Source organism: Oncorhynchus gorbuscha, linkage group LG02 (assembly GCF_021184085.1).
Source record: "Oncorhynchus gorbuscha isolate QuinsamMale2020 ecotype Even-year linkage group LG02, OgorEven_v1.0, whole genome shotgun sequence".
In the NCBI taxonomy this organism is placed as follows: domain Eukaryota; kingdom Metazoa; phylum Chordata; class Actinopteri; order Salmoniformes; family Salmonidae; genus Oncorhynchus; species Oncorhynchus gorbuscha.
The window spans coordinates 112,009,585-112,036,162 of NC_060174.1; the positions used below are offsets into that span (position 1 = coordinate 112,009,585).

Here is a 26,578-nt window from a genome sequence, read left to right on the forward strand (position 1 = left end):
ACACCATACCATATCCCACCACACCATACCCCACCACACCATACCCCACCATACCATACCCCACCATACCAAACCATACCCCACCATACCAAACCATACCCCACCATACCAAACCATACACCACCATACCATACCCCACCATACCATACCATACACCACCACATCATACCCCACCACACCATACCACATCATACCATACCATACACCACCACATCATACCATACCATACACCACCACACCACATCATACCATACACCACCACATCATACCATACCCCACCACATCATACCATACACCACCACATCATACCATACCCCACCACATCATACCATACACCACCACATCATACCACACCATACCCCACCATACCATACCATACACCACCACACCATACCATACCCCACCACATCATACCATACCCCACCACATCATACCCCACCACATCATACCATACCCCACCACATCATACCATACACCACCACATCATACCATACACCACCACATCATACCATACACCACCATACCATACCCCATCATACCATACCCCACCACATCATACCCCACCACATCATACCATACCCCACCATACCATACCCCACACCATACCATACCCCACCACATCATACCATACACCACCACATCATACCATACACCACCACATCATACCATACACCACCACATCATACCATACCATACCCCACCACATCATACCATACCATACACCACCACACCACATCATACCATACACCACCACATCATACCATACCCCACCACATCATACCATACACCACCACATCATACCATACCCCACCACATCATACCATACACCACCACACCATACCATACCCCACCACATCATACCATACCCCACCACATCATACCCCACCACATCATACCATACACCACCACATCATACCATACACCACCACATCATACCATACCATACACCACCACACCATACCATACACCACCACACCATACCATACCCCACCACATCATACCATACCCCACCACATCATACCCCACCACATCATACCCCACCACATCATACCATACACCACCATATCATACCCCACCATACCATACCCCACCACATCATACCACATCATACCATACACCACCACATCATATCATACCATACAATACCCCACCACATCATACCCCACCATACAATACCCCACCACATCATACCCCACCATACAATACCCCACCATACCATACCCCACCATACAATACCCCACCACATCATACCATACCATACCCCACCATACCCCACCATACAATACCCCACCACATCATACCCCACCACATCATCCCACCATACAATACCCCACCATACCATACCCCACCATACCATACCCCACCACACCATACCCCACCACATCATACCATACCCCACCACATCATACCATACACCACCACATCATACCATACACCACCACACCATACCATACCCCACCACACCATACCCCACCATACCCCACCATACAATACCCCACCACATCATACCATACCATACCCCACCACATCATACCCCACCATACCATACCCCACCATACCCCACCATATCATACCCCACCACATCATACCATACCATACCCCACCATGTCATACCCCACCATACCATACCCCACCATACCATACTCCACCATACCATACCCCACCATACCATACCCCACCATACAATACCCTACCATACAATACATTTACATTTAAGTCATTTAGCAAACGCTCTTATCCAGAGCCACTTACAAATACCCCACCATACAATACCCCACCCCACCATACCATACCCCACCATACCCCACCATACAATACCCCACCACATCATACCATACCATACCCCACCATACAATACCCCACCACATCATACCATACCCCACCATACAATACCCCACCACATCATACCCCACCCTATCATACCCCACCATATCATACCCCACCATACCATACCCCACCATACAATACCCCACCACATCATACCATACCATACCCCACCATACAATACTCCACCACATCATACCCCACCACATCATACCCCACCATATCATACCCCACCATATCATACCCCACCATACCATACCCCACCATACAATACCCCACCACATCATACCATACCCCACCATACAATACCCCACCATACCCCACCATACAATACCCCACCATACCATACCCCACCATACCCCACCATACCCCACCATACAATACCATACCCCACCATACCATACCCCACCCTACCATACCCCACCCTACCATACCCCACCATACCATACCCCACCATACCAAACCATACCCCACCATACCAAACCATACACCACCATACCATACCCCACCATACCATACCATACACCACCACATCATACCCCACCACACCATACCACATCATACCATACACCACCACATCATACCATACCATACACCACCACACCACATCATACCATACACCACCACATCATACCATACCCCACCACATCATACCATACACCACCACATCATACCATACCCCACCACATCATACCATACACCACCACATCATACCACACCATACCCCACCATACCATACCATACACCACCACACCATACCATACCCCACCACATCATACCATACCCCACCACATCATACCCCACCACATCATACCATACACCACCACATCATACCATACACCACCACATCATACCATACACCACCATACCATACCCCATCATACCATACCCCACCACATCATACCCCACCACATCATACCATACCCCACCATACCATACCCCACACCATACCATACCCCTCATACCATACACCACCACATCATACCATACACCACCACATCATACCATACACCACCACATCATACCATACCATACCCCACCACATCATACCATACCATACACCACCACACCACATCATACCATACACCACCACATCATACCATACCCCACCACATCATACCATACACCACCACATCATACCATACCATACCCCACCACACCATACCATACACCACCACACCATACCATACCCCACCACATCATACCATACCCCACCACATCATACCCCACCACATCATACCATACACCACCACATCATACCATACACCACCACATCATACCCCACCATACCATACCCCACCACATCATACCACATCATACCATACACCACCACATCATACCATACACCACCACATCATACCATACACCACCACATCATACCCCACCATACAATACCCCACCACATCATACCCCACCATACAATACCCCACCACATCATACCCCACCATACAATACCCCACCATACCATACCCCACCATACAATACCCCACCACATCATACCATACCATACCCCACCATACCCCACCATACAATACCCCACCACATCATACCCCACCATACAATACCCCACCATACAATACCCCACCATACCATACCCCACCACATCATACCATACCCCACCACATCATACCCCACCACATCATACCATACCCCACCACATCATACCATACACCACCACTTCATACCATACACCACCACACCATACCATACCCCACCACACCATACCCCACCATACCCCACCATACAATACCCCACCACATCATACCATACCATACCCCACCACATCATACCCCACCATACCATACCCCACCATACAATACCCCACCACATCATACCATACCATACCCCACCACATCATACCATACCATACCCCACCATGTCATACCCCACCATACCATACCCCACCATACCATACTCCACCATACCATACCCCACCATACCATACCCCACCATACAATACCCTACCATACAATACATTTACATTTAAGTCATTTAGCAAACGCTCTTATCCAGAGCCACTTACAAATACCCCACCATACAATACCCCACCCCACCATACCATACCCCACCATACCCCACCATACAATACCCCACCATACCCCACCATACAATACCCCACCATACCCCACCATACAATACCCCACCATACCATACCCCACCATACCCCACCATACCATACCCCACCATACCCCACCATACCATACCCCACCATACAATACCCCACCATACCATACCCCACCCTACCATACCCCACCCCACCCTACCATACCCCACCCTACCATACCCCACCATACAATACCCCACCACATCATACCACATCATACCCCACCACATCATACCCCACCATACCATACCACACATCTCTCTGTTTGCTGACGTTGTACACTGTTTTGACTGTTTAATGTGTAGTGTTCCAGGCCAGGCGTCCCTTGAAGACGCGTACAGGAGTGTGTGTTTCAGAGTCTTCCTGCAGACGCTCCAGTCACCCAAACCCCCGGATGCTGAAGAACTGCTCTACTGCACGGTACACACAGACACCACACTAGGGAACCGGGTTAATGAGATTTACATAGTATTCCCGGCCAAACCCGCGCTGATGGACACCAAGTCTGAGCCAAATCTCATAGTCTTCATGTGGTTGAAAAGTGTCAACACTGAACAACTATAATCCATGTAAAGTGTTGGTCCAATGTCATATGAACTGATATAAAAGATCCCATAAATGTTCCATACTCATCATTTTGAAGCTGATCTGCGTGCTTGTCATCCTCACCAGGGTCTTGATCTGACTGCAGTTCTGTGTCGTAACTGACTAGAGTTGGTAAATGCTCTTCGATGGCCATTGGCACACTGGATAATTCATCCTGATTTCACTGTACCATGCAGAGGGTGTGTATGGCATCATTTGGGCAAGCGGTTTGCTCTTCACAACGCTGGCTTCAGAGTACCCCATGGTGGGGTTATGGGCAGGCATAAAGCTACGGACACCAAACACAATTTAATTTTATCTATGGCAATTCGAATGCACAGAGATACTGTGATGAGATCCTGAGGCCCATTGTCGTGCCATTGATCCACCGCCATCGCCTCATGTTTCAGCCTGATAATACACGGCCCCATGTCACAAGGCTCTGTACACAATTCCTGGAAGCTCTACATGTCCCAGTTCTTCCATGGTGTGCATACTCACCAGAAATGTCACCCATTGAGCAGGTTTGGGATGCTCTGGATTGATGTGTACGACAGTGTGTTCCAGTTCCCGCCAATATCCAGCATCTTCACACAGCCATTGAAGAGGAGTAGGACAACATTCCCCAGGCCACAATCAACAGCTCTATGTGAAGGGGATATGTCATGCTGCATAAGGAAAATGAGTGGTCACCCCAGATACTGACTGGTTTTCTGATCCATCCCCTTCCTTTTGTTTAAGGTATCTGTGACCAACAGATGCATATCTCTGTTCCTAGTCATGTGAAATCCATAGATTAGGGCCTAATTCAGTTATTTACATTGACTGGTTTTCTCCTGTTTTGAACTGTATCTCAGTGAATTCATTGAAATTGTAGTATGTTGTGTTTTTATATTTTTGTTTAGTGTGAATTGCGTGACAATTTTTCCTTCAGGCTCGCCGAAGAGTGAAATATTGAGAAAATGGATGCGAGTCCCAGTATTAAAGCAAGGGATCTTTCTTAGTGGGTTCTATGGTTGTCACTTGGGTGTGATTTCACTTTGCTTCATGTGAATAGGATTGGTCTTTGACTCAGTAGAGATACCGATTTGAAAGGGAACCACTCCCGCTTCCATGTGAGAAACTGGTGAATTATACTGAACAGAAATATATGAAGGAGCGTGAGGAAGGATGAGGAAACAGTAGGCAGGCTAATACACATGGTTTATTATGAGGTATATATGCATCAGACTAATTATACTCATGTAAAATAGGCTTTATTATATTTCAACATTTAAATCTAAGTGGCTAGCCTGTAGTTGTAACTTCGCAGGCTACATGCCTGCAGCAGCATCACCCTCTCACCTTCATCAAATTGTATTAGTCACCTGCTCTGAATACAACCGGTGTAGATCTTACAGTGAAATGCTTACTTACGAGCCCCTAACCAACAATGCAGTTAAAAAACAAGTAATTAAAGAGCAGCAGTAAAATAACAAATGTGAGACTATATACAGGGGGGTACCGGCACAGAGTCAATGTGTGAGGTAGTATGTACATGTAGGTATAGTTATTACAGTGACTATGCATAGATGATAACAACAGAGAGTAGCAGCGGTGTAAAGGGTGGGGTGGGGGGTGGGGGCAATGCAAGTAGTCTGGGTAGCCATTTTACTAGATGTTCAGGAGTCTTATGGCTTGGGGGTAGAAGCTGTTTAGATGCCTCTTGGATCTAGACTTGGCTCTCCGGTACCGCTTGCCGTGCGGTAGCAGAGAGAACAGTCTGACTGGGGTGGCTGGAGTCTGACCATTTTTAGGACCTTCCTACTTATGTATATATATTTTTTAAATTCTACATCAGACATGTTTGCTTACCTTGTTTTTGCTTTGTGTTTAGATTAGGATGTTGTTGTTTTTAAAAATCCATTTTAGAATAAGTCTGTATCGGAACAAAATGTGGAAAAAGGTAAAGGGTTTGAATACTTTCCCAAGGCACTTTATATGCTTTAGAATGACACTTCCTGTTTTGGTGGGAAATACCGGGTTACCCGGGAGAAAAGTCATTTAAATCGAATCAAATTGTATTGGTCACATGCGCCAAATACAACAGGTGTAGATCTTACAGTGAAATGCTGAATACAACAGGTGTAGATCTTACAGTGAAATGCTGAATACAACAGGTGTAGATCTTACAGTGAAATGCTGAATACAACAGGTGTAGATCTTACAGTGAAATGCTGAATACAACAGGTGTAGATCTTACAGTGAAATGCTTACTTACGAGCTTGTTCCCAACAGTGCAGAGATAAAAAGTTACAGTATGTACATGTAGGCAGGGGGACCAGGGAGTTGAGGTGATACAGTATGTAGGCAGGGGGACCAGGGAGTTGAGGTGATACAGTATGTAGGCAGGGGGACCAGGTCGGTCCAGGGAGCAGTGAAGGGGTTGGGGTTCCACTAACTCTGTGTGTGTGTGTGTGTGTGTGTGTGTGTGTGTGTGTGTGTGTGTGTGTGTGTGTGTGTAGGTGATCCAGGGAGCAGTGAAGGGCCTCCAGTCCTCTCTGTGTGGAGGGAAGTGGAGGTTTGGAGGACAGGAGGAACTGGGAGCTCTATTGGCAGTTCTCAAGGTACACACCTACTGTATTTACACTGGGTCAAATATACACTGGGTCAAATATACACTGGGTCAAATATACACTGGGTCAAATAAATCAAATCTACACTGCGTCAAATATACACTGGGTCAGATAAATCAAATATACACTGGGTCAAATATACACTGGGTCAAATATATATGGAGTTAAATATACACTGGGTCAAATATACACTGGGTCAGATAAATCAAATATACACTGGGTCAGATAAATCAAATATACACTGGCTCAGATAAATCAAATATACACTGGCTCAAATAAATCAAATATACACTGGGTCAGATAAATCAAATATACACTGGGTCAAATATACACTGGGTCAGATAAATCAAATATACACTGGCTCAGATAAATCAAATATACACTGGCTCAAATAAATCAAATATACACTGGGTAAATAAATCAAATATACACTGGGTCATATATATATGGAGTTAAATATACACTGGGTCAAATATATACTCGGTCAAATAAATCAAATATACACTGGGTAAATAAATCAAATATACACTGGGTCATATATATATGGAGTTAAATATACACTGGGTCAAATATATACTGGGTCAAATAAATCAAATATACACTGGGTAAATAAATCAAATATACACTGGGTCAAATAAATCAAATATACACTGGGTCAAATAAATCAAATATACACTGGGTCAAATAAATCAAATATACACTGGGTCAGAAATCAAATATACACTGGGTCAGATATACACTGGGTCAAATATATATGGAGTTAAATATACACTGGGTCAAATATACACTGGGTAAATAAATCAAATATACACTGGGTCATATATATATGGAGTTAAATATACACTGGGTCAAATATATACTGGGTAAATAAATCAAATATACACTGGGTCAAATAAATCAAATATACACTGGGTCAAATAAATCAAATATACACTGGGTCAGATATACACTGGGTCAAATATATATGGAGTCAAATATACACTGGGTCAAATATATACTCGGTCAAATAAATCAAATATACACTGGGTCAAATATACACTGGGTCAGATAAATCAAATATACACTGGGTCAAATAAATACTGGGTCAAATAAATCAAATATACACTGGGTCAAATATTAACTGGGTCAAATAAATCAAATATACACTGGGTCAAATATACACTGGGTCAGATAAATCAAATATACACTGGGTCAAATATACACTGGGTCAGATAAATCAAATATACACTGGGTCAAATAAATCAAATATACACTGGGTCAAATATACACTGGGTCACATATATATGGAGTCAAATATACACTGGGTCGGATAAATCAAATATACACTGGGTCAAATATACACTGGGTCACATATATATGGAGTCAAATATACACTGGGTCGGATAAATCAAATATACACTGGGTCAGATAAATCAAATATACACTGGGTCAGATATACACTGGGTCAGATAAATCAAATATACACTGGGTCAAATATAAATATACACTGGGTCAGATAAATCAAATATACACTGGGTCAAATATAAATATACACTGGGTCAGATAAATCAAATATACACTGGGTCAAATATACACTGGGTCAGATAAATCAAATATACACTGGGTCAGATAAATCAAATATACACTGGGTCAGATAAATCAAATATACACTGGGTCAGATAAATCAAATATACACTGGGTCAGATAAATCAAATATACACTGGGTCAAATATACACTGGGCCAAATAAATCAAATATACACTGGGCCAAATAAATCAAATATACACTGGGTCAGATAAATCAAATATATACTGGGTCAAATATACACTGGGTCAAATATATATGGGGTCAAATATACACTGGGTCAAATATATATGGAGTCAAATATACACTGGGTCAAATATACACTGGGTCAGATAAATCAAATATACACTGGGTCAAATAAATCAAATATACACTGGGTCAAATATACACTGGGTCAGATAAATCAACTATACACTGGGTCAGAAAAATCAAATATATACTGGGTCAAATAAATCAAAAATATACTGGGTCAAATATACATGGGGTCAAATATACACTGGGTCAAACTGGAGGGTACTGGATTTGTGTTGATTTGTGTTTATTTCATAGACTTTCTTGCTTATCTTTATCAAGGCTGAAACTGTATGTTGATTGAATTTATTTGATTATAAAGAGAAACGATACATAAAGTATTGTTGATAAAATGTCCGTAGTTTGGTTGAAAGTGTCTCCATACAGGTGTTGATATGTCCACAGAGGCTCATGTTCCAAGGTTGTCCAGGAGTGTGTGTGGAGTGGCCGTCGGTGCTGTACCCCGCTCCCCTGCCTCAGTACGAAACCTGCAGTACTCCCAAACCTCCCGAACCTCCACAGAACCCCCCCACCCAGACCTCAGGGGTAAGAGACTGTCTGCTTTATACCAGAGGGCCTGATGGGAACTGTCAGAGGTCCACATGTTCATCTTGGAGGGCAGGATCACAACTGGTTTCCATCCTTTGACCCAGCAAAGGAGATTTTAAATAATTTATATCACCCTCGCCTTTCTCCCCTCTCTCCCCTTCTCTCCGTCTCTCCTCTTTCTCCCCTCTCCCCCTTCTCTCTGTCTCTCCTCTTTCTCCCCTCTCCCCCTTCTCTCTCTCTCCTCTCTCTCCCCTCTCCCCCTTCTCTCTCTCTCTCCTTTCTCCCTCTCCCCTCTCTCTCTCTCTCTCTCTCTCTCTCTCTCTCTCTCTCTCTCTCTCTCTCTCTCTCTCCTCGTTCTCCCCTCTCCCCCTTCTCTCTCTCTCTCCTCTTTCTCCCCCTTCTCTCTCTCTCTCCTCTTTCTCCCCTCTCCCTCTTCTCTCTGTCTCTCCTCTTTCTCCCCTCTCCCCCTTCTCTCTGTCTCTCCTCTTTCTCCCCTCTGGCCCCTTCTCTCTCTCTCTCCTCTTTCTCCCCTCTCCCCCTTCTCTCTGTCTCTCCTCTTTCTCCCCTCTCCCCTTCTCTCTGTCTCTCCTCTTTCTCCCCTCTGGCCCTTCTCTCTCTCTCTCCTCTTTCTCCCTCTCCCCCTTCTCTCTGTCTCTCCTCTTTCTCCCCTCTCCCCCTTCTCTCTGTCTCTCCTCTTTCTCCCCTCTGGCCCTTCTCTCTCTGTCTCTCCTCTTTCTCCCCTCTCCCCCTCTCTCTCTCTCTCTCCTCTTTCTCCCCTCTCCCCCTTCTGTCTCTCCTCTTTTTCCCCTCTGGCCCTTCTCTCTCTCTCCTCTTTCTCCCTTCTCTCTCTCTCTCTCTCTCTCTCTCTCTCTCTCTCTCTCTCTCTCTCTCTCTTTCTCCCCTCTGGCCCTTCTCTCTGTCTCCACTTTCTCCCCTCTTTCCCTTCTCTCTGTCTCTCCTCTTTCTCCCCTCTTTCCCTTCTCTCTGTCTCTCCTCTTTCTCCCCTCTTTCCCTTCTCTCTGTCTCTCCTCTTTCTCCCCTCTTTCCCTTCTCTCTGTCTCTCCTCTTTCTCCCCTCTTTCCCTTCTCTCTGTCTCTCCTCTGTCTCTCCTCTTTCTCCCCTTCTCTCTGTCTCTCCTCTTTCTCCCCTTCTCTCTGTCTCTCCTCTTTCTCCCCTTCTCTCTGTCTCTCCTCTTTCTCCCCTTCTCTCTGTCTCTCCTCTTTCTCCCCTTCTCTCTGTCTCTCCTCTTTCTCCCCTTCTCTCTGTCTCTCCTCTTTCTCCCCTTCTCTCTGTCTCTCCTCTTTCTCCCCTTCTCTCTGTCTCTCCTCTCTTTCCCCTTCTCTCTGTCTCTCCTCTCTTTCCCCTTCTCTCTGTCTCTCCTCTCTTTCCCCTTCTCTCTGTCTCTCCTCTTTCTCCCCTTCTCTCTGTCTCTCCTCTTTCTCCCCTTCTCTCTGTCTCTCCTCTTTCTCCCCTTCTCTCTGTCTCTCCTCTTTCTCCCCTTTGGCCCTTCTCTCTGTCTCTCCTCTTTCTCCCCTCTCCCACTTCCCTCTCATACTCTCCCCCTTCTCTTTCTCTCTCTCTGTAGAATAAGAAGAAGAAGTCTCGAGGACGGGGGAGGAAAGGAGGAGGGGAGGATGAGGAGAGAGAGGCAGAACCCAGGCTCCAGAGAGGAGGAAGAGGAGGGGAGGTCTGGTCTAAGACCTCGGTACTTCCTTCTCCAGGCGTTCCGTCTCTCTATCCGTTATGGAAGAGGAGCAGTTCTGATTCAGAGTTCTCTGATCCTGAGGGAGCAGCTCACAGTAAACTGAGGTAATGCATTGTCCTGTTGTCTCTCTCTGTGTGTGTGTGTGTGGTAATATATATATATGTGTGTGTGTGTTCTCTCCCACCTGTGTGTGTGTGTGTGTGTGTGTGTGTGTGTGTGTGTGTGTGTGTGTGTGTGTGTGTGTGTGTGTGTGTGTGTGTGTGTGTGTGTGTGTGTGTGTGTTCTCTCCCACCAGGTTGTTCCATGGCAGGGTGCGACAGGGTGTGTGTGTGTGTGCGGTAATGTGTGTGTGTGTGTGTGTTCTCTCCCACCAGGTTGTTCCATGGCAGGGTGCGACAGGGTGTGTGTGTGGTAATGTGTGTGTGTGTGTGTTCTCTCCCACCAGGTTGTTCCATGGCAGGGTGCGACAGGGTGTGTGTGTGTGTGTGGTAATGTGTGTGTGTGTTCTCTCCCACCAGGTTGTTCCATGGCAGGGTGCGACAGGGTGTGTGGTAATGTGTGTGTGTGTTCTCTCCCACCAGGTTGTTTCATGGCAGGGTGCGACAGGGTGTGTGTGTGTGTTCTCTCCCACCAGGTTGTTCCATGGCAGGGTGCGACAGGGTGTGTGTGTGTGTGTGGTAATGTGTGTGTGTGTTCTCTCCCACCAGGTTGTTTCATGGCAGGGTGCGACAGGGTGTGTGTGTGTGTTCTCTCCCACCAGGTTGTTCCATGGCAGGGTGCGACAGGGTGTGTGTGTGTGTGTGTGTGTGTGTGTGTGTGTGTGTGTTCTCTCCCACCAGGTTGTTCCATGGCAGGGTGCGACAGGGTGTGTGTGTGTGTGTGTGTGTTCTCTCCCACCAGGTTGTTCCATGGCAGGGTGCGACAGGGTGTGTGTGTGTGGTAATGTGTGTGTGTGTGTGTTCTCTCCCACCAGGTTGTTCCATGGCAGGGTGCGACAGGGTGTGTGTGTGTGGTAATGTGTGTGTGTGTTCTCTCCCACCAGGTTGTTCCATGGCAGGGTGCGGCAGGGTGTGTTGCTGTGTCTCCTAGCCGTGGTGAAGGCAGTTGAAAAGAGGACGCTGTATGGCTATTGGTCGTCGTTCATACCGGATGCTCCCATTGGTGGACCTCCTCCTCTCACACTGCTCACTGTAGTACTGAAGGACCCCTCACCCAAGGTAGGTACACACACCTGAAAAGTAACCCTGGTCTGTGTGTGTGTGTGTGTGTGTGTGTGAGACGCTGGTCTCTCTCTCCCTCCAGGTGTGTGTGTGTGAGACGCTGGTCTCTCTCTCCCTCCAGGTGTGTGTGTGTGAGACGCTGGTCTCTCTCTCCCTCCAGGTGTGTGTGTGTGAGACGCTGGTCTCTCTTTCCCTCCAGAGGTGTGTGTGTGTGAGACGCTGGTCTCTCTCTCCCTCCAGGTGTGTGTGTGTGAGACGCTGGTCTCTCTCTCCCTCCAGGTGTGTGTGTGTGAGACGCTGGTCTCTCTCTCCCTCCAGGTGTGTGTGCGTGAGACGCTGGTCTCTCTCTCCCTCCAGGTGTGTGTGCGTGAGACGCTGGTCTCTCTCTCCCTCCAGGTGTGTGTGTGTGTGAGACGCTGGTCTCTCTTTCCCTCCAGGTGTGTGTGTGTGTGTGTGTGTGTGTGTGTGTGTGTGTGTGTGTGTGTGTGTGTGTGTGTGTGTGTGTGTGTGTGTGTGTGTGTGTGTGTGTGTGTGTGTGTGTGTGAGACGCTGGTCTCTCTCTCCCTCCGTGTGTGTGTGTGTGTGTGAGACGCTGGTCTCTCTCTCCCTCCGTGTGTGTGTGTGTGTGTGAGAGACGCTGGTCTCTCTCTCCCTCCGTGTGTGTGTGTCTGTGTGAGACGCTGGTGTCTCTCTCCCTCCAGGTGTGTGAGTGAGAGACGCTGGTCTCTCTCTCCCTCCAGGTGTGTGAGTGAGAGACGCTGGTCTCTCTCTCCCTCCAGGTGCGTGTTTGTGTAAAGCTGGTCTCTCTCTCCCTCCAGATGCGTGAGTGAGAGACGCTGGTCTCTCTCTCCCTCCAGGTGCGTGTGTGAGAGACGCTGGTCTCTCTCTCCCTCCAGGTGTGTGAGTGAGAGACGCTGGTCTCTCTCCCTCCAGGTGTGTGAGTGAGAGACGCTGGTCTCTCTCTCCCTCCAGGTGTGTGAGTGAGAGACGCTGGTCTCTCTCTCCCTCCAGGTGTGTGAGTGAGAGACGCTGGTGTCTCTCTCCCTCCAGGTGCGTGTTTGTGTAAAGCTGGTCTCTCTCTCCCTCCAGGTGTGTGAGTGAGAGACGCTGGTGTCTCTCTCCCTCCAGGTGCGTGTTTGTGTAAAGCTGGTCTCTCTCTCCCTCCAGGTGTGTGAGTGAGAGACGCTGGTGTCTCTCTCCCTCCAGGTGCGTGTTTGTGTAAAGCTGGTCTCTCTCTCCCTCCAGGTGCGTGAGTGAGAGACACTGGTCTCTCTCTCCCTCCAGGTGCGTGTGTGAGAGACGCTGGTCTCTCCCTCCAGGTGCGAGTGTAATGCTGGTCTCTCTCCCTCCAGGTGCGTGCGTGTGCACTCCAGGTGGTGTCTGCATTGCTAGATGGTTCCCGTCAGTTCCTGGGCGTGGCTGAAGACTTGGCTCCAGCCAGAACCTCGTACACTCCATTCTCCTTCTCCCTCGCCACCGCCGTCCGCGAGCTTCACCGCTCGCTCTCCCTTGCTCTGCTGGCCGAGGCCTCTGCTCACACGCTCACTCAGATCATCAAGGTGACTCACTCACTCACTCTCTCAGATCATCAAGGTGACTCACTCAGATCATCAAGGTGACTCACTCAGATCATCAAGGTGACTCACTCAGATCATCAAGGTGACTCACTCAGATCATCAAGGTGACTCACTCAGATCATCAAGGTGACTCACTCAGATCATCAAGGTGACTCACTCAGATCATCAAGGTGACTCACTCACTCACTCACTCACTCAGATCATCAAGGTGACTCACTCACTCACTCACTCAGATCATCAAGGTGACTCACTCACTCACTCACTCAGATCATCAAGGTGACTCACTCAGATCATCAAGGTGACTCACTCACTCACTCACTCAGATTATCAAGGTGACTCACTCAGATCATCAAGGTGACTCACTCACTCACTCACTCAGATCATCAAGGTGACTCACTCACTCACTCAGATCATCAAGGTGACTCACTCAGATCATCAAGGTGACTCACTCACTCACTCAGATTATCAAGGTGACTCACTCAGATCATCAAGGTGACTCACTCACTCACTCAGATCATCAAGGTGACTCACTCACTCACTCACTCACTCAGATTATCAAGGTGACTCACTCAGATCATCAAGGTGACTCACTCACTCACTCAGATCATCAAGGTGACTCACTCAGATCATCAAGGTGACTCACTCACTCACTCAGATTATCAAGGTGACTCACTCAGATTATCAAGGTGACTCACTCACTCACTCAGATCATCAAGGTGACTCACTCACTCACTCACTCACTCAGATTATCAAGGTGACTCACTCAGATCATCAAGGTGACTCACTCACTCACTCAGATCATCAAGGTGACTCACTCACTCACTCACTCACTCACTCACTCACTCACTCACTCACTCACTCAGATCATCAAGGTGACTCACTCACTCACTCACTCACTCAGATCATCAAGGTGACTCACTCACTCACTCACTCACTCAGATCATCAAGGTGACTCACTCACTCACTCACTCAGATCATCAAGGTGACTCACTCACTCACTCACTCAGATCATCAAGGTGACTCACTCACTCACTCACTCAGATCATCAAGGTGACTCACTCACTCACTCAGATCATCAAGGTGACTCACTCACTCACTCAGATCATCAAGGTGACTCACTCAGATCATCAAGGTGACTCACTCACTCACTCAGATTATCAAGGTGACTCACTCAGATTATCAAGGTGACTCACTCACTCAGATCATCAAGGTGACTCACTCACTCACTCACTCACTCAGATTATCAAGGTGACTCACTCAGATCATCAAGGTGACTCACTCACTCACTCAGATTATCAAGGTGACTCACTCAGATCATCAAGGTGACTCACTCACTCACTCAGATCATCAAGGTGACTCACTCACTCACTCACTCACTCACTCACTCACTCACTCACTCAGATCATCAAGGTGACTCACTCACTCACTAACTCACTCACTCAGATCATCAAGGTGACTCACTCACTCACTCACTCAGATCATCAAGGTGACTCACTCACTCACTCACTCAGATCATCAAGGTGACTCACTCACTCACTCAGATCATCAAGGTGACTCACTCACTCACTCAGATCATCAAGGTGACTTACTCACTCACTCACTCAGATCATCAAGGTGACTCACTCACTCACTCACTCACTCACTCACTCAGATCATCAAGGTGACTCACTCAGATCATCAAGGTGACTCACTCAGATCATCAAGGTGACTCACTCAGATCATCAAGGTGACTCACTCAGATCATCAAGGTGACTCACTCAGATCATCAAGGTGACTCACTCAGATCATCAAGGTGACTCACTCAGATCATCAAGGTGACTCACTCAGATCATCAAGGTGACTCACTCAGATCATCAAGGTGACTCTCTCAGATCATCAAGGTGACTCTCTCAGATCATCAAGGTGACTCTCTCAGATCATCAAGGTGACTCTCTCAGATCATCAAGGTGACTCTCTCAGATCATCAAGGTGACTCACTCAGATCATCAAGGTGACTCACTCAGATCATCAAGGTGACTCACTCAGATCATCAAGGTGACTCACTCAGATCATCAAGGTGACTCACTCAGATCATCAAGGTGACTCACTCAGATCATCAAGGTGACTCACTCAGATCATCAAGGTGACTCACTCAGATCATCAAGGTGACTCACTCAGATCATCAAGGTGACTCACTCACTCACTCACTCACTCACTCACTCAGATCATCAAGGTGACTCACTCACTCACTCAGATCATCAAGGTGACTCTCTCAGATCATCAAGGTGACTCACTCACTCACTCAGATCATCAAGGTGACTCTCTCAGATCATCAAGGTGACTCACTCACTCACTCAGATCATCAAGGTGACTCACTCACTCACTCAGATCATCAAGGTGACTCACTCACTCTCTCAGATCATCAAGGTGACTCACTCACTCACTCACTCAGATCATCAAGGTGACTCTCTCAGATCATCAAGGTGACTCACTCACTCACTCACTCACTCAGATCATCAAGGTGACTCACTCACTCACTCAGATCATCAAGGTGACTCTCTCAGATCATCAAGGTGACTCTCTCAGATCATCAAGGTGACTCTCTCAGATCATCAAGGTGACTCACTCAGATCATCAAGGTGACTCACTCAGATCATCAAGGTGACTCACTCAGATCATCAAGGTGACTCACTCAGATCATCAAGGTGACTCACTCAGATCATCAAGGTGACTCACTCAGATCATCAAGGTGACTCACTCAGATCATCAAGGTGACTCACTCAGATCATCAAGGTGACTCACTCAGATCATCAAGGTGACTCACTCAGATCATCAAGGTGACTCACTCACTCACTCACTCAGATCATCAAGGTGACTCACTCACTCACTCACTCAGATAATCAAGGTGACTCACTCACTCACTCAGATCATCAAGGTGACTTACTCACTCACTCACTCACTCAGATCATCAAGGTGACTTACTCACTCACTCACTCAGATCATCAAGGTGACTCACTCACTCACTCACTCACTCACTCACTCACTCAGATCATCAAGGTGACTCACTCAGATCATCAAGGTGACTCACTCAGATCATCAAGGTGACTCACTCAGATCATCAAGGTGACTCACTCAGATCATCAAGGTGACTCACTCAGATCATCAAGGTGACTCACTCAGATCATCAAGGTGACTCACTCAGATCATCAAGGTGACTCACTCAGATCATCAAGGTGACTCTCTCAGATCATCAAGGTGACTCTCTCAGATCATCAAGGTGACTCTCTCAGATCATCAAGGTGACTCTCTCAGATCATCAAGGTGACTCTCTCAGATCATCAAGGTGACTCTCTCAGATCATCAAGGTGACTCTCTCAGATCATCAAGGTGACTCTCTCAGATCATCAAGGTGACTCTCTCAGATCATCAAGGTGACTCAGATCATCAGGTGATCAGATCATCAAGGTGACTCTCTCAGATCATCAAGGTGACTCTCTCAGATCATCAAGGTGACTCTCTCAGATCATCAAGGTGACTCTCTCAGATCATCAAGGTGACTCTCTCAGATCATCAAGGTGACTCTCTCAGATCATCAAGGTGACTCTCTCAGATCATCAAGGTGACTCTCTCAGATCATCAAGGTGACTCTCTCAGATCATCAAGGTGACTCTCTCAGATCATCAAGGTGACTCTCTCAGATCATCAAGGTGACTCTCTCAGATCATCAAGGTGACTCTCTCAGATCATCAAGGTGACTCTCTCAGATCATCAAGGTGACTCTCTCAGATCATCAAGGTGACTCTCTCAGATCATCAAGGTGACTCACTCACTCACTCACTCACTCACTCACTCACTCACTCAGATCATCAAGGTGACTTACTCACTCACTCACTCACTCACTCACTCATATCATCAAGGTGACTTACTCACTCACTCACTCAGATCATCAAGGTGACTTACTCACTCACTCACTCAGATCATCAAGGTGACTTACTCACTCACTCACTCAGATCATCAAGGTGACTTACTCACTCACTCACTCAGATCATCAAGGTGACTCATTTACATTACATTTAAGTCATTTAGCAGACGCTCTTATCCAGAGCGACTTACAAATTGGTGCATTCACCTTATGACATCCAGTGGGACAGTCACTTAACAATAGTGCATCTAAAACTTAGGGGGGGTGGGGTGAGAGGGATTACTTATCCTATCCTAGGTATTCCTTAAAGAGGTGGGGTTTCAGGTGTCTCCGGAAGGTGGTGATTGACTCCGCTGTCCTGGCGTCGTGAGGGAGTTTGTTCCACCATTGGGGGGCCAGGGCAGCGAACAGTTTTGACTGGGCTGAGCGGGAGCTGTACTTCCTCAGTGGTAGGGAGGCGAGCAGGCCAGAGGTGGATGAACGCAGTGCCCTTGTTTGGGTGTAGGGCCTGATCAGAGCCTGGAGGTACTGAGGTGCCGTTCCCCTCACAGCTCCGTAGGCAAGCACCATGGTCTTGTAGCGGATGCGAGCTTCAACTGGAAGACAGTGGAGAGAACGGAGGAGCGGGCTGACGTGAGAGAACTTGGGAAGGTTGAACACCAGACGGGCTGCGGCGTTCTGGATGAGTTGAAGGGGTTTAATGGCACAGGCAGGGAGCCCAGCCAACAGCGAGTTGCAGTAATCCAGACGGGAGATGACAAGTGCCTGGATTAGGACCTGCGCCGCTTCCTGTGTGAGGCAGGGTCGTACTCTGCGGATGTTGTAGAGCATGAACCTACAGGAACGGGCCACCGCCTTGATGTTGGTTGAGAACGACAGGGTGTTGTCCAGGATCACGCCAAGGTTCTTGGCGCTCTGGGAGGAGGACACAATGGAGTTGTCAACCGTGATGGCGAGATCATGGAACGGGCAGTCCTTCCCCGGGAGGAAGAGCAGCTCCGTCTTGCCGAGGTTCAGCTTGAGGTGGTGATCCATCATCCACACTGATATGTCTGCCAGACATGCAGAGATGCGATTCGCCACCTGGTCATCAGAAGGGGGAAAGGAGAAGATTAATTGTGTGTTGTCTGCATAGCAATGATAAGAGAGACCATGTGAGGTTATGACAGAGCCAAGTGACTTGGTGTATAGCGAGAATAGGAGAGGGCCAAGAACAGAGCCCTGGGGGACACCAGTGGTGAGAGCGCGTGGTGAGGAGACAGATTCTCGCCACGCCACCTGGTAGGAGCGACCTGTCAGGTAGGACGCAATCCAAGCGTGGGCCGCGCCGGAGATGCCCAACTCGGAGAGGGTGGAGAGTAGGATCTGATGGTTCACAGTATCGAAGGCAGCCGATAGATCTAGAAGGATGAGAGCAGAGGAGAGAGAGTTAGCTTTAGCAGTGCGGAGCGCCTCCGTGATACAGAGGAGAGCAGTCTCAGTTGAATGACTAGTCTTGAAACCTGACTGATTTGGATCAAGAAGGTCATTCAGAGAGAGATAGCGGGAGAGCTGGCCAAGGACGGCACGTTCAAGAGTTTTGGAGAGAAAAGAAAGAAGGGATACTGGTCTGTAATTGTTGACATCGGAGGGATCGAGTGTAGGTTTTTTCAGAAGGGGTGCAACTCTCGCTCTCTTGAAGACGGAAGGGACGTAGCCAGCGGTCAGGGATGAGTTGATGAGCGAGGTGAGGTAAGGGAGAAGGTCTCCGGAAATGGTCTGGAGAAGAGAGGAGGGGATAGGGTCAAGCGGGCAGGTGTTTGGGCGGCCGGCCGTCACAAGACGCGAGATTTCATCTGGAGAGAGAGGGGAGAAAGAGGTCAGAGCACAGGGTAGGGCAGTGTGAGCAGAACCAGCGGTGTCGTTTGACTTAGCAAACGAGGATCGGATGTCGTCGACCTTCTTTTCAAAATGGTTGACGAAGTCATCTGCAGAGAGGGAGGAGGGGGGAGGGGGCGGAGGATTCAGGAGGGAGGAGAAGGTGGCAAAGAGCTTCCTAGGGTTAGAGGCAGATGCTTGGAATTTAGCGTGGTAGAAAGTGGCTTTAGCAGCAGAGACAGAGGAGGAAAATGTAGAGAGGAGGGAGTGAAAGGATGCCAGGTCCGCAGGGAGGCGAGTTTTCCTCCATTTCCGCTCGGCTGCCCGGAGCCCTGTTCTGTGAGCTCGCAATGAGTCATCGAGCCACGGAGCGGGAGGGGAGGACCGAGCCGGCCTGGAGGATAGGGGACATAGAGAGTCAAGGGATGCAGAGAGGGAGGAGAGGAGGGTTGAGGAGGCAGAATCAGGAGATAGGTGGGAGAAGGTTTGAGCGGAGGGAAGAGATGATAGGATGGAAGAGGAGAGAGTAGCGGGGGAGAGAGAGCGAAGGTTGGGACGGCGCGATACCATCCGAGTAGGGGCAGTGTGGGAGGTGTTGGATGAGAGCGAGAGGGAAAAGGATACAAGGCAGTGGTCGGAGACTTGGAGGGGAGTTGCAATGAGGTTAGTGGAAGAACAGCATCTAGACTCACTCACTCACTCACTCAGATCATCAAGGTGACTCTCAGATCATCAAGGTGACTCACTCAGATCGTCAAGGTGACTCACTCAGATCGTCAAGGTGACTCACTCAGATCGTCAAGGTGACTCACTCAGATCGTCAAGGTGACTCACTCAGATCGTCAAGGTGACTCACTCAGATCGTCAAGGTGACTCACTCAGATCGTCAAGGTGACTCACTCAGATCGTCAAGGTGACTCACTCAGATCGTCAAGGTGACTCACTCAGATCGTCAAGGTGACTCACTCAGATCGTCAAGGTGACTCACTCAGATCGTCAAGGTGACTCACTCAGATCGTCAAGGTGACTCACTCAGATCGTCAAGGTGACTCTCTCAGATCGTCAAGGTGACTCTCTCAGATCGTCAAGGTGACTCTCTCAGATCGTCAAGGTGACTCTCTCAGATCGTCAAGGTGACTCTCTCAGATCGTCAAGGTGACTCTCTCAGATCGTCAAGGTGACTCTCTCAGATCGTCAAGGTGACTCTCTCAGATCGTCAAGGTGACTCTCTCAGATCGTCAAGGTGACTCTCTCAGATCGTCAAGGTGACTCTCTCAGATCGTCAAGGTGACTCTCTCAGATCGTCAAGGTGACTCTCTCAGATCGTCAAGGTGACTCTCTCAGATCGTCAAGGTGACTCTCTCAGATCGTCAAGGTGACTCTCTCAGATCGTCAAGGTGACTCTCTCAGATCGTCAAGGTGACTCTCTCAGATCGTCAAGGTGACTCTCTCAGATCGTCAAGGTGACTCTCTCAGATCGTCAAGGTGACTCTCTCAGATCGTCAAGGTGACTCTCTCAGATCGTCAAGGTGACTCTCTCAGATCGTCAAGGTGACTCTCTCAGATCGTCAAGGTGACTCTCTCAGATCGTCAAGGTGACTCTCTCAGATCGTCAAGGTGACTCTCTCAGATCGTCAAGGTGACTCTCTCAGATCGTCAAGGTGACTCTCTCAGATCGTCAAGGTGACTCTCTCAGATCGTCAAGGTGACTCTCTCAGATCGTCAAGGTGACTCTCTCAGATCGTCAAGGTGACTCTCTCAGATCGTCAAGGTGACTCTCTCAGATCGTCAAGGTGACTCTCTCAGATCGTCAAGGTGACTCTCTCAGATCGTCAAGGTGACTCTCTCAGATCGTCAAGGTGACTCTCTCAGATCGTCAAGGTGACTCTCTCAGATCGTCAAGGTGACTCTCTCAGATCGTCAAGGTGACTCTCTCAGATCGTCAAGGTGACTCTCTCAGATCGCCAAGGTGACTCTCTCAGATCGCCAAGGTGACTCTCTCAGATCGCCAAGGTGACTCTCTCAGATCGCCAAGGTGACTCTCTCAGATCGTCAAGGTGACTCTCTCAGATCGTCAAGGTGACTCTCTCAGATCGTCAAGGTGACTCTCTCAGATCGTCAAGGTGACTCTCTCAGATCGTCAAGGTGACTCTCTCAGATCGTCAAGGTGACTCTCTCAGATCGTCAAGGTGACTCTCTCAGATCGTCAAGGTGACTCTCTCAGATCGTCAAGGTGACTCTCTCAGATCGTCAAGGTGACTCTCTCAGATCGTCAAGGTGACTCTCTCAGATCGTCAAGGTGACTCTCTCAGATCGTCAAGGTGACTCTCTCAGATCGTCAAGGTGACTCTCTCAGATCGTCAAGGTGACTCTCTCAGATCGTCAAGGTGACTCTCTCAGATCGTCAAGGTGACTCTCTCAGATCGTCAAGGTGACTCTCTCAGATCGTCAAGGTGACTCTCTCAGATCGTCAAGGTGACTCTCTCAGATCGTCAAGGTGACTCTCTCTGATCGTCAAGGTGACTCTCTCTGATCGTCAAGGTGACTCTCTCTGATCGTCAAGGTGACTCTCTCTGATCGTCAAGGTGACTCTCTCTGATCGTCAAGGTGACTCTCTCTGATCGTCAAGGTGACTCTCTCTGATCGTCAAGGTGACTCTCTCTGATCGTCAAGGTGACTCTCTCTGATCGTCAAGGTGACTCTCTCTGATCGTCAAGGTGACTCTCTCTGATCGTCAAGGTGACTCTCTCTGATCGTCAAGGTGACTCTCTCTGATCGTCAAGGTGACTCTCTCTGATCGTCAAGGTGACTCTCTCTGATCGTCAAGGTGACTCTCTCTGATCGTCAAGGTGACTCTCTCTGATCGTCAAGGTGACTCTCTCTGATCGTCAAGGTGACTCTCTCACTCTCTCTGATCGTCAAGGTGATTCTCTCACTCTCTCTGATCGTCAAGGTGATTCTCACACATTACTCCACACTGATAATCTGTGACCGTTTGACCTGTGTGTGTGTGTGTTTCAGTGCCTGGCTCACCTGGTGTGTAATGCTCCCTATAACCGCCTGAGACCCGGCCTGCTCAGCCCGCTGTGGAGACAGATACAACCCTACCTCCGACACAGAGGTACCTACCACACACACACACCTACCTCTGGCACCAGTCTGTGTGTTCTTACAGACTTTGTATTCTCTCCTAGACGTGAACGTGCGGGTGTCTGTTCTGACACTGTATGGAGCGTTGGTGTCGACCCAAGCCCCTCTTTCTGAGGTACAGCTACTCCTTACACACACCTCGCAGGAGACGGGGCTGAGCTGGAGGCAGAGGGAGGGCTTTTCCTCACCTCACACTCCACCCTCCCACAAATACCACAACTCACACACACCCCGGGGCTCACATACTCCAGGAGAGGAGGAGCCAGGCGTGCCCTGGCTGCTGCAGCTGTGTGTGTCGCTTGTCACTCAACCCAAAGACGACCAATCAGACAGCGAGGGTCCAGGAGGAGGGGCTACAGCTCTAGAGCCCTCCCCAGTCCGCCTGGAGGCCTTACAGGTCAGAAAGACATTTAACCTATTTAGCGTCGGTAGGTGGTTAGTTCGTAGCTGGCTAGCGTCAGTAGATGGTTAGTTCGTAGCTAGCTAGCGTCAGTAAACGGTTAGTTCGTAGCTAGCTAGTGTCAGTAGATGGTTAGTTTGTAGCTAGCTAGCGTCAGTAGATGATTAGTTTGTAGCTAGCTAGCATCCGTAGATGGTTGGTTTGTAGCTAGCTAGCGTCAGTAGATGGTTAGTTCGTAGCTAGTGTAACCGTATAACTTTAGACCGTCCCCTCGCCCGTACCCGGGCGCGAACCAGGGACCCTCTGCACACATAAACAACAGTCACCCATGAAGCATCGTTACCCATCGCTCCACAAAAGCCGCGGCCCTTGCAGAGCAAGGGGAACTACTACTTCAAGGTCTCAGAGCAAGTGACGTCACCGATTGAAACGCTATTTAGCGCGCAGCACCGCTAACTAAGGTAGCCGTTTCACATCCGTTACACTAGCTAGCGTCAGTAGATGGTTAGTTTGTAGCTAGCGTCAGTAGATGGTTAGTTTGTAGCTAGCTAGCGTCAGTAGATGGTTAGTTTGTAGCTAGCTAGCGTCAGTAGATGGTTAGTTTGTAGCTAGCTAGCGTCAGTAGATGGTTAGTTTGTAGCTAACTAGCGTCAGTAGATGGTTAGTTTGTAGCTAGCTAGCGTCAGTAGATGGTTAGTTTGTAGCTAGCTAGCGTCAGTAGATGGTTAGTTTGTAGCTAGCTAGCGTCAGTAGATGGTTAGTTTGTAGCTAGCTAGCGTCAGTAGATGGTTAGTTTGTAGCTAGCTAGCGTCAGTAGATGGTTAGTTTGTAGCTAGCTAGCGTCTGTAGATGGTTGGTTTGTAGCTAGCTAGCTCCAGTAGGTGGTTAGTTTGTAGCTAACTAGCGTCAGTAGATGGTTAGGTTGTAGTTAACTGGCGTCAGTCGATGGTTAGTTTGTAGCTAACTAGCGTCAGTAGATGGTTAGTTTGTAGCTACCTAGCGTCAGTAGATGGTTAGGTTGTAGCTAGCTAGCGTCAGTCGATGGTTAGGTTGTAGCTAGCTAGCATCAGTCGATGGTTAGTTTGTAGCTAGCTAGCGTCAGAGCTAAAATACCACCCCTGCAGGATTAACGACTAAACTAGTCCCTGTCTACCCAATGGCAGTTCCGTTATTTCTTGCCCCTCCACTGAGCTAGGGACTGCTCCCAAAACTCAATAGTAAGGGCCTTACAGTAGTGGGTTATCCCATTTAGCCTAGAAGAAGTCTCAGAAAATATAGGCTGGTTCATTGAAAGAAAGTTTATTTTCCAATGCTTCTGTGAAATGAGGCCAGTGCTTTTATGAAGCACTCGTTTCCTAAAATGATGTCTCACTCTTTCTACAGTTCTATTAGGTGATCCTATTAAATGTTCTGTTTATAGTGTAAACTATCTTGGGGTCGTGTGATATACGTGAAGGGTTGGGGGGGGGGCCCTTTGCCCTCCCCCTTGCCCTCAGAACAGCCTAATTCGTCGGGGCACAGGGATGCTGGCGAGGACTGGCCACCCCTCAGAGCCTGGTTCCTCTCTAGGTTTCTTACTAGGTTCCTGCCTTTTATAGGGAGTTTTTCCTAGCTGTCTTTCTGTATAGCACTTTGTGACATCGGCTGATGTAAAACGGGCTTTATAAATATATTTGATTGATTGATTAACACACTTCACCCAATGGTGCAAGCAAAACAGACTGATTCTTAACGTGAAAAAAAACAGGAAATGACAAACTTCCGAACTAAAAAAGACGACACCAGACCTATCCACATGGTCTCAGAACAGATAGAATCAATTGAGCAGTACAAATATCTTGGAACTATAATTGACTCCAAATGCTCCTGGACTGCAAACACACAACAGATATACAAAAATGACAACGCCTGTATTTCATGAGGAGATTAAATAAATGATCAGGTCAATAAAAGAAAATCAACCATATTTTACACATCCTTTGTTTAGTGGTTTGGCTTTCTGTTTCCAAGCCTGTTTCAATCAACTATCCATCGCAAATGAAAACCAACTAGAGAGTACCAGCTCCTACCGTCACTCTCAACCAGGAGTACCAGCTCCTACCGTCACTCTCAACCAGGAGTACCAGCTCCTACCGTCACTCTCAACCAGGAGTACCAGCTCCTACCGTCGCTCTCAACCAGGAGTACCAGCTCCTACCGTCGCTCTCAACCAGGAGTACCAGCTCCTACCGTCGCTCTCAACCAGGAGTACCAGCTCCTACCGTCGCTCTCAACCAGGAGTACCAGCTCCTACCGTCGCTCTCAACCAGGAGTACCAGCTCCTACCGTCGCTCTCAACCAGGAGTACCAGCTCCTACCGTCGCTCTCAACCAGGAGTACCAGCTCCTACCGTCACTCTCAACCAGGAGTACCAGCTCCTACCGTCACTCTCAACCAGGAGTACCAGCTCCTACCGTCACTCTCAACCAGGAGTACCAGCTCCTACCGTCACTCTCAACCAGGAGTACCAGCTCCTACCGTCACTCTCAACCAGGAGTACCAGCTCCTACCGTCACTCTCAACCAGGAGTACCAGCTCCTACCGTCACTCTCAACCAGGAGTACCAGCTCCTACCGTCACTCTCAACCAGGAGTACCAGCTCCTACCGTCACTCTCAACCAGGAGTACCAGCTCCTACCGTCACTCTCAACCAGGAGTACCAGCTCCTACCGTCACTCTCAACCAGGAGTACCAGCTCCTACCGTCACTCTCAACCAGGAGTACCAGCTCCTACCGTCACTCTCAACCAGGAGTACCAGCTCCTACCGTCACTCTCAACCAGGAGTACCAGCTCCTACCGTCACTCAGTCGGGGCTGTGATTTAGAATACAAACTGACAGTAATGTCCCAGCAGCTTGATAATGTATAATCTGTGACAAATATTAACCTTGGAAGTTAGAGCACAACCACTGAATAAAAAGTATTATTTTGTATTATTTCTTGGGACAATTTTATTTGATTGGCTTTTCATATTTTTGAGAATGGCCCGAAAGCATGCATTTACCGGCTAATGGAAACCTGTGTGTGTGACTGTTAGGTGCTAGCCCACCTGGTGCGTGGTTACTTCCCTCTGTGCCAGGCGTGTCTCTGTGAGCTGGGGCAGGTGAGCGCACGTTGCCTCCGAGAGACGGACCCCTCCATTCAACTACACGGAGCCAAGGTGACACACTCATCAATGTGCAGTTTGTTTAATTTATT

At 48.2% G+C, this 26,578-nt stretch overlaps 1 protein-coding gene across 1 annotated transcript in view; it reads left to right on the top strand.

Annotated features, from left to right (window-relative positions):
• heatr6 (HEAT repeat containing 6) overlaps positions 1 to 26,578 on the top strand; it is a gene marked incomplete at its 3' end in the record, with an annotated part of 99,194 nt that overhangs the window by 33,717 nt on the left and 38,899 nt on the right. The window contains exons 5-13 of the mRNA XM_046292069.1: positions 4,234 to 4,348; positions 7,018 to 7,119; positions 9,388 to 9,528; positions 11,117 to 11,340; positions 12,279 to 12,453; positions 13,809 to 14,015; positions 22,813 to 22,912; positions 22,986 to 23,338; positions 26,418 to 26,540. Of these exons, the coding sequence (XP_046148025.1) occupies positions 4,234 to 4,348; positions 7,018 to 7,119; positions 9,388 to 9,528; positions 11,117 to 11,340; positions 12,279 to 12,453; positions 13,809 to 14,015; positions 22,813 to 22,912; positions 22,986 to 23,338; positions 26,418 to 26,540 (1,540 nt within the window). The remainder of the gene's footprint in view (positions 1 to 4,233; positions 4,349 to 7,017; positions 7,120 to 9,387; positions 9,529 to 11,116; positions 11,341 to 12,278; positions 12,454 to 13,808; positions 14,016 to 22,812; positions 22,913 to 22,985; positions 23,339 to 26,417; positions 26,541 to 26,578) is intronic.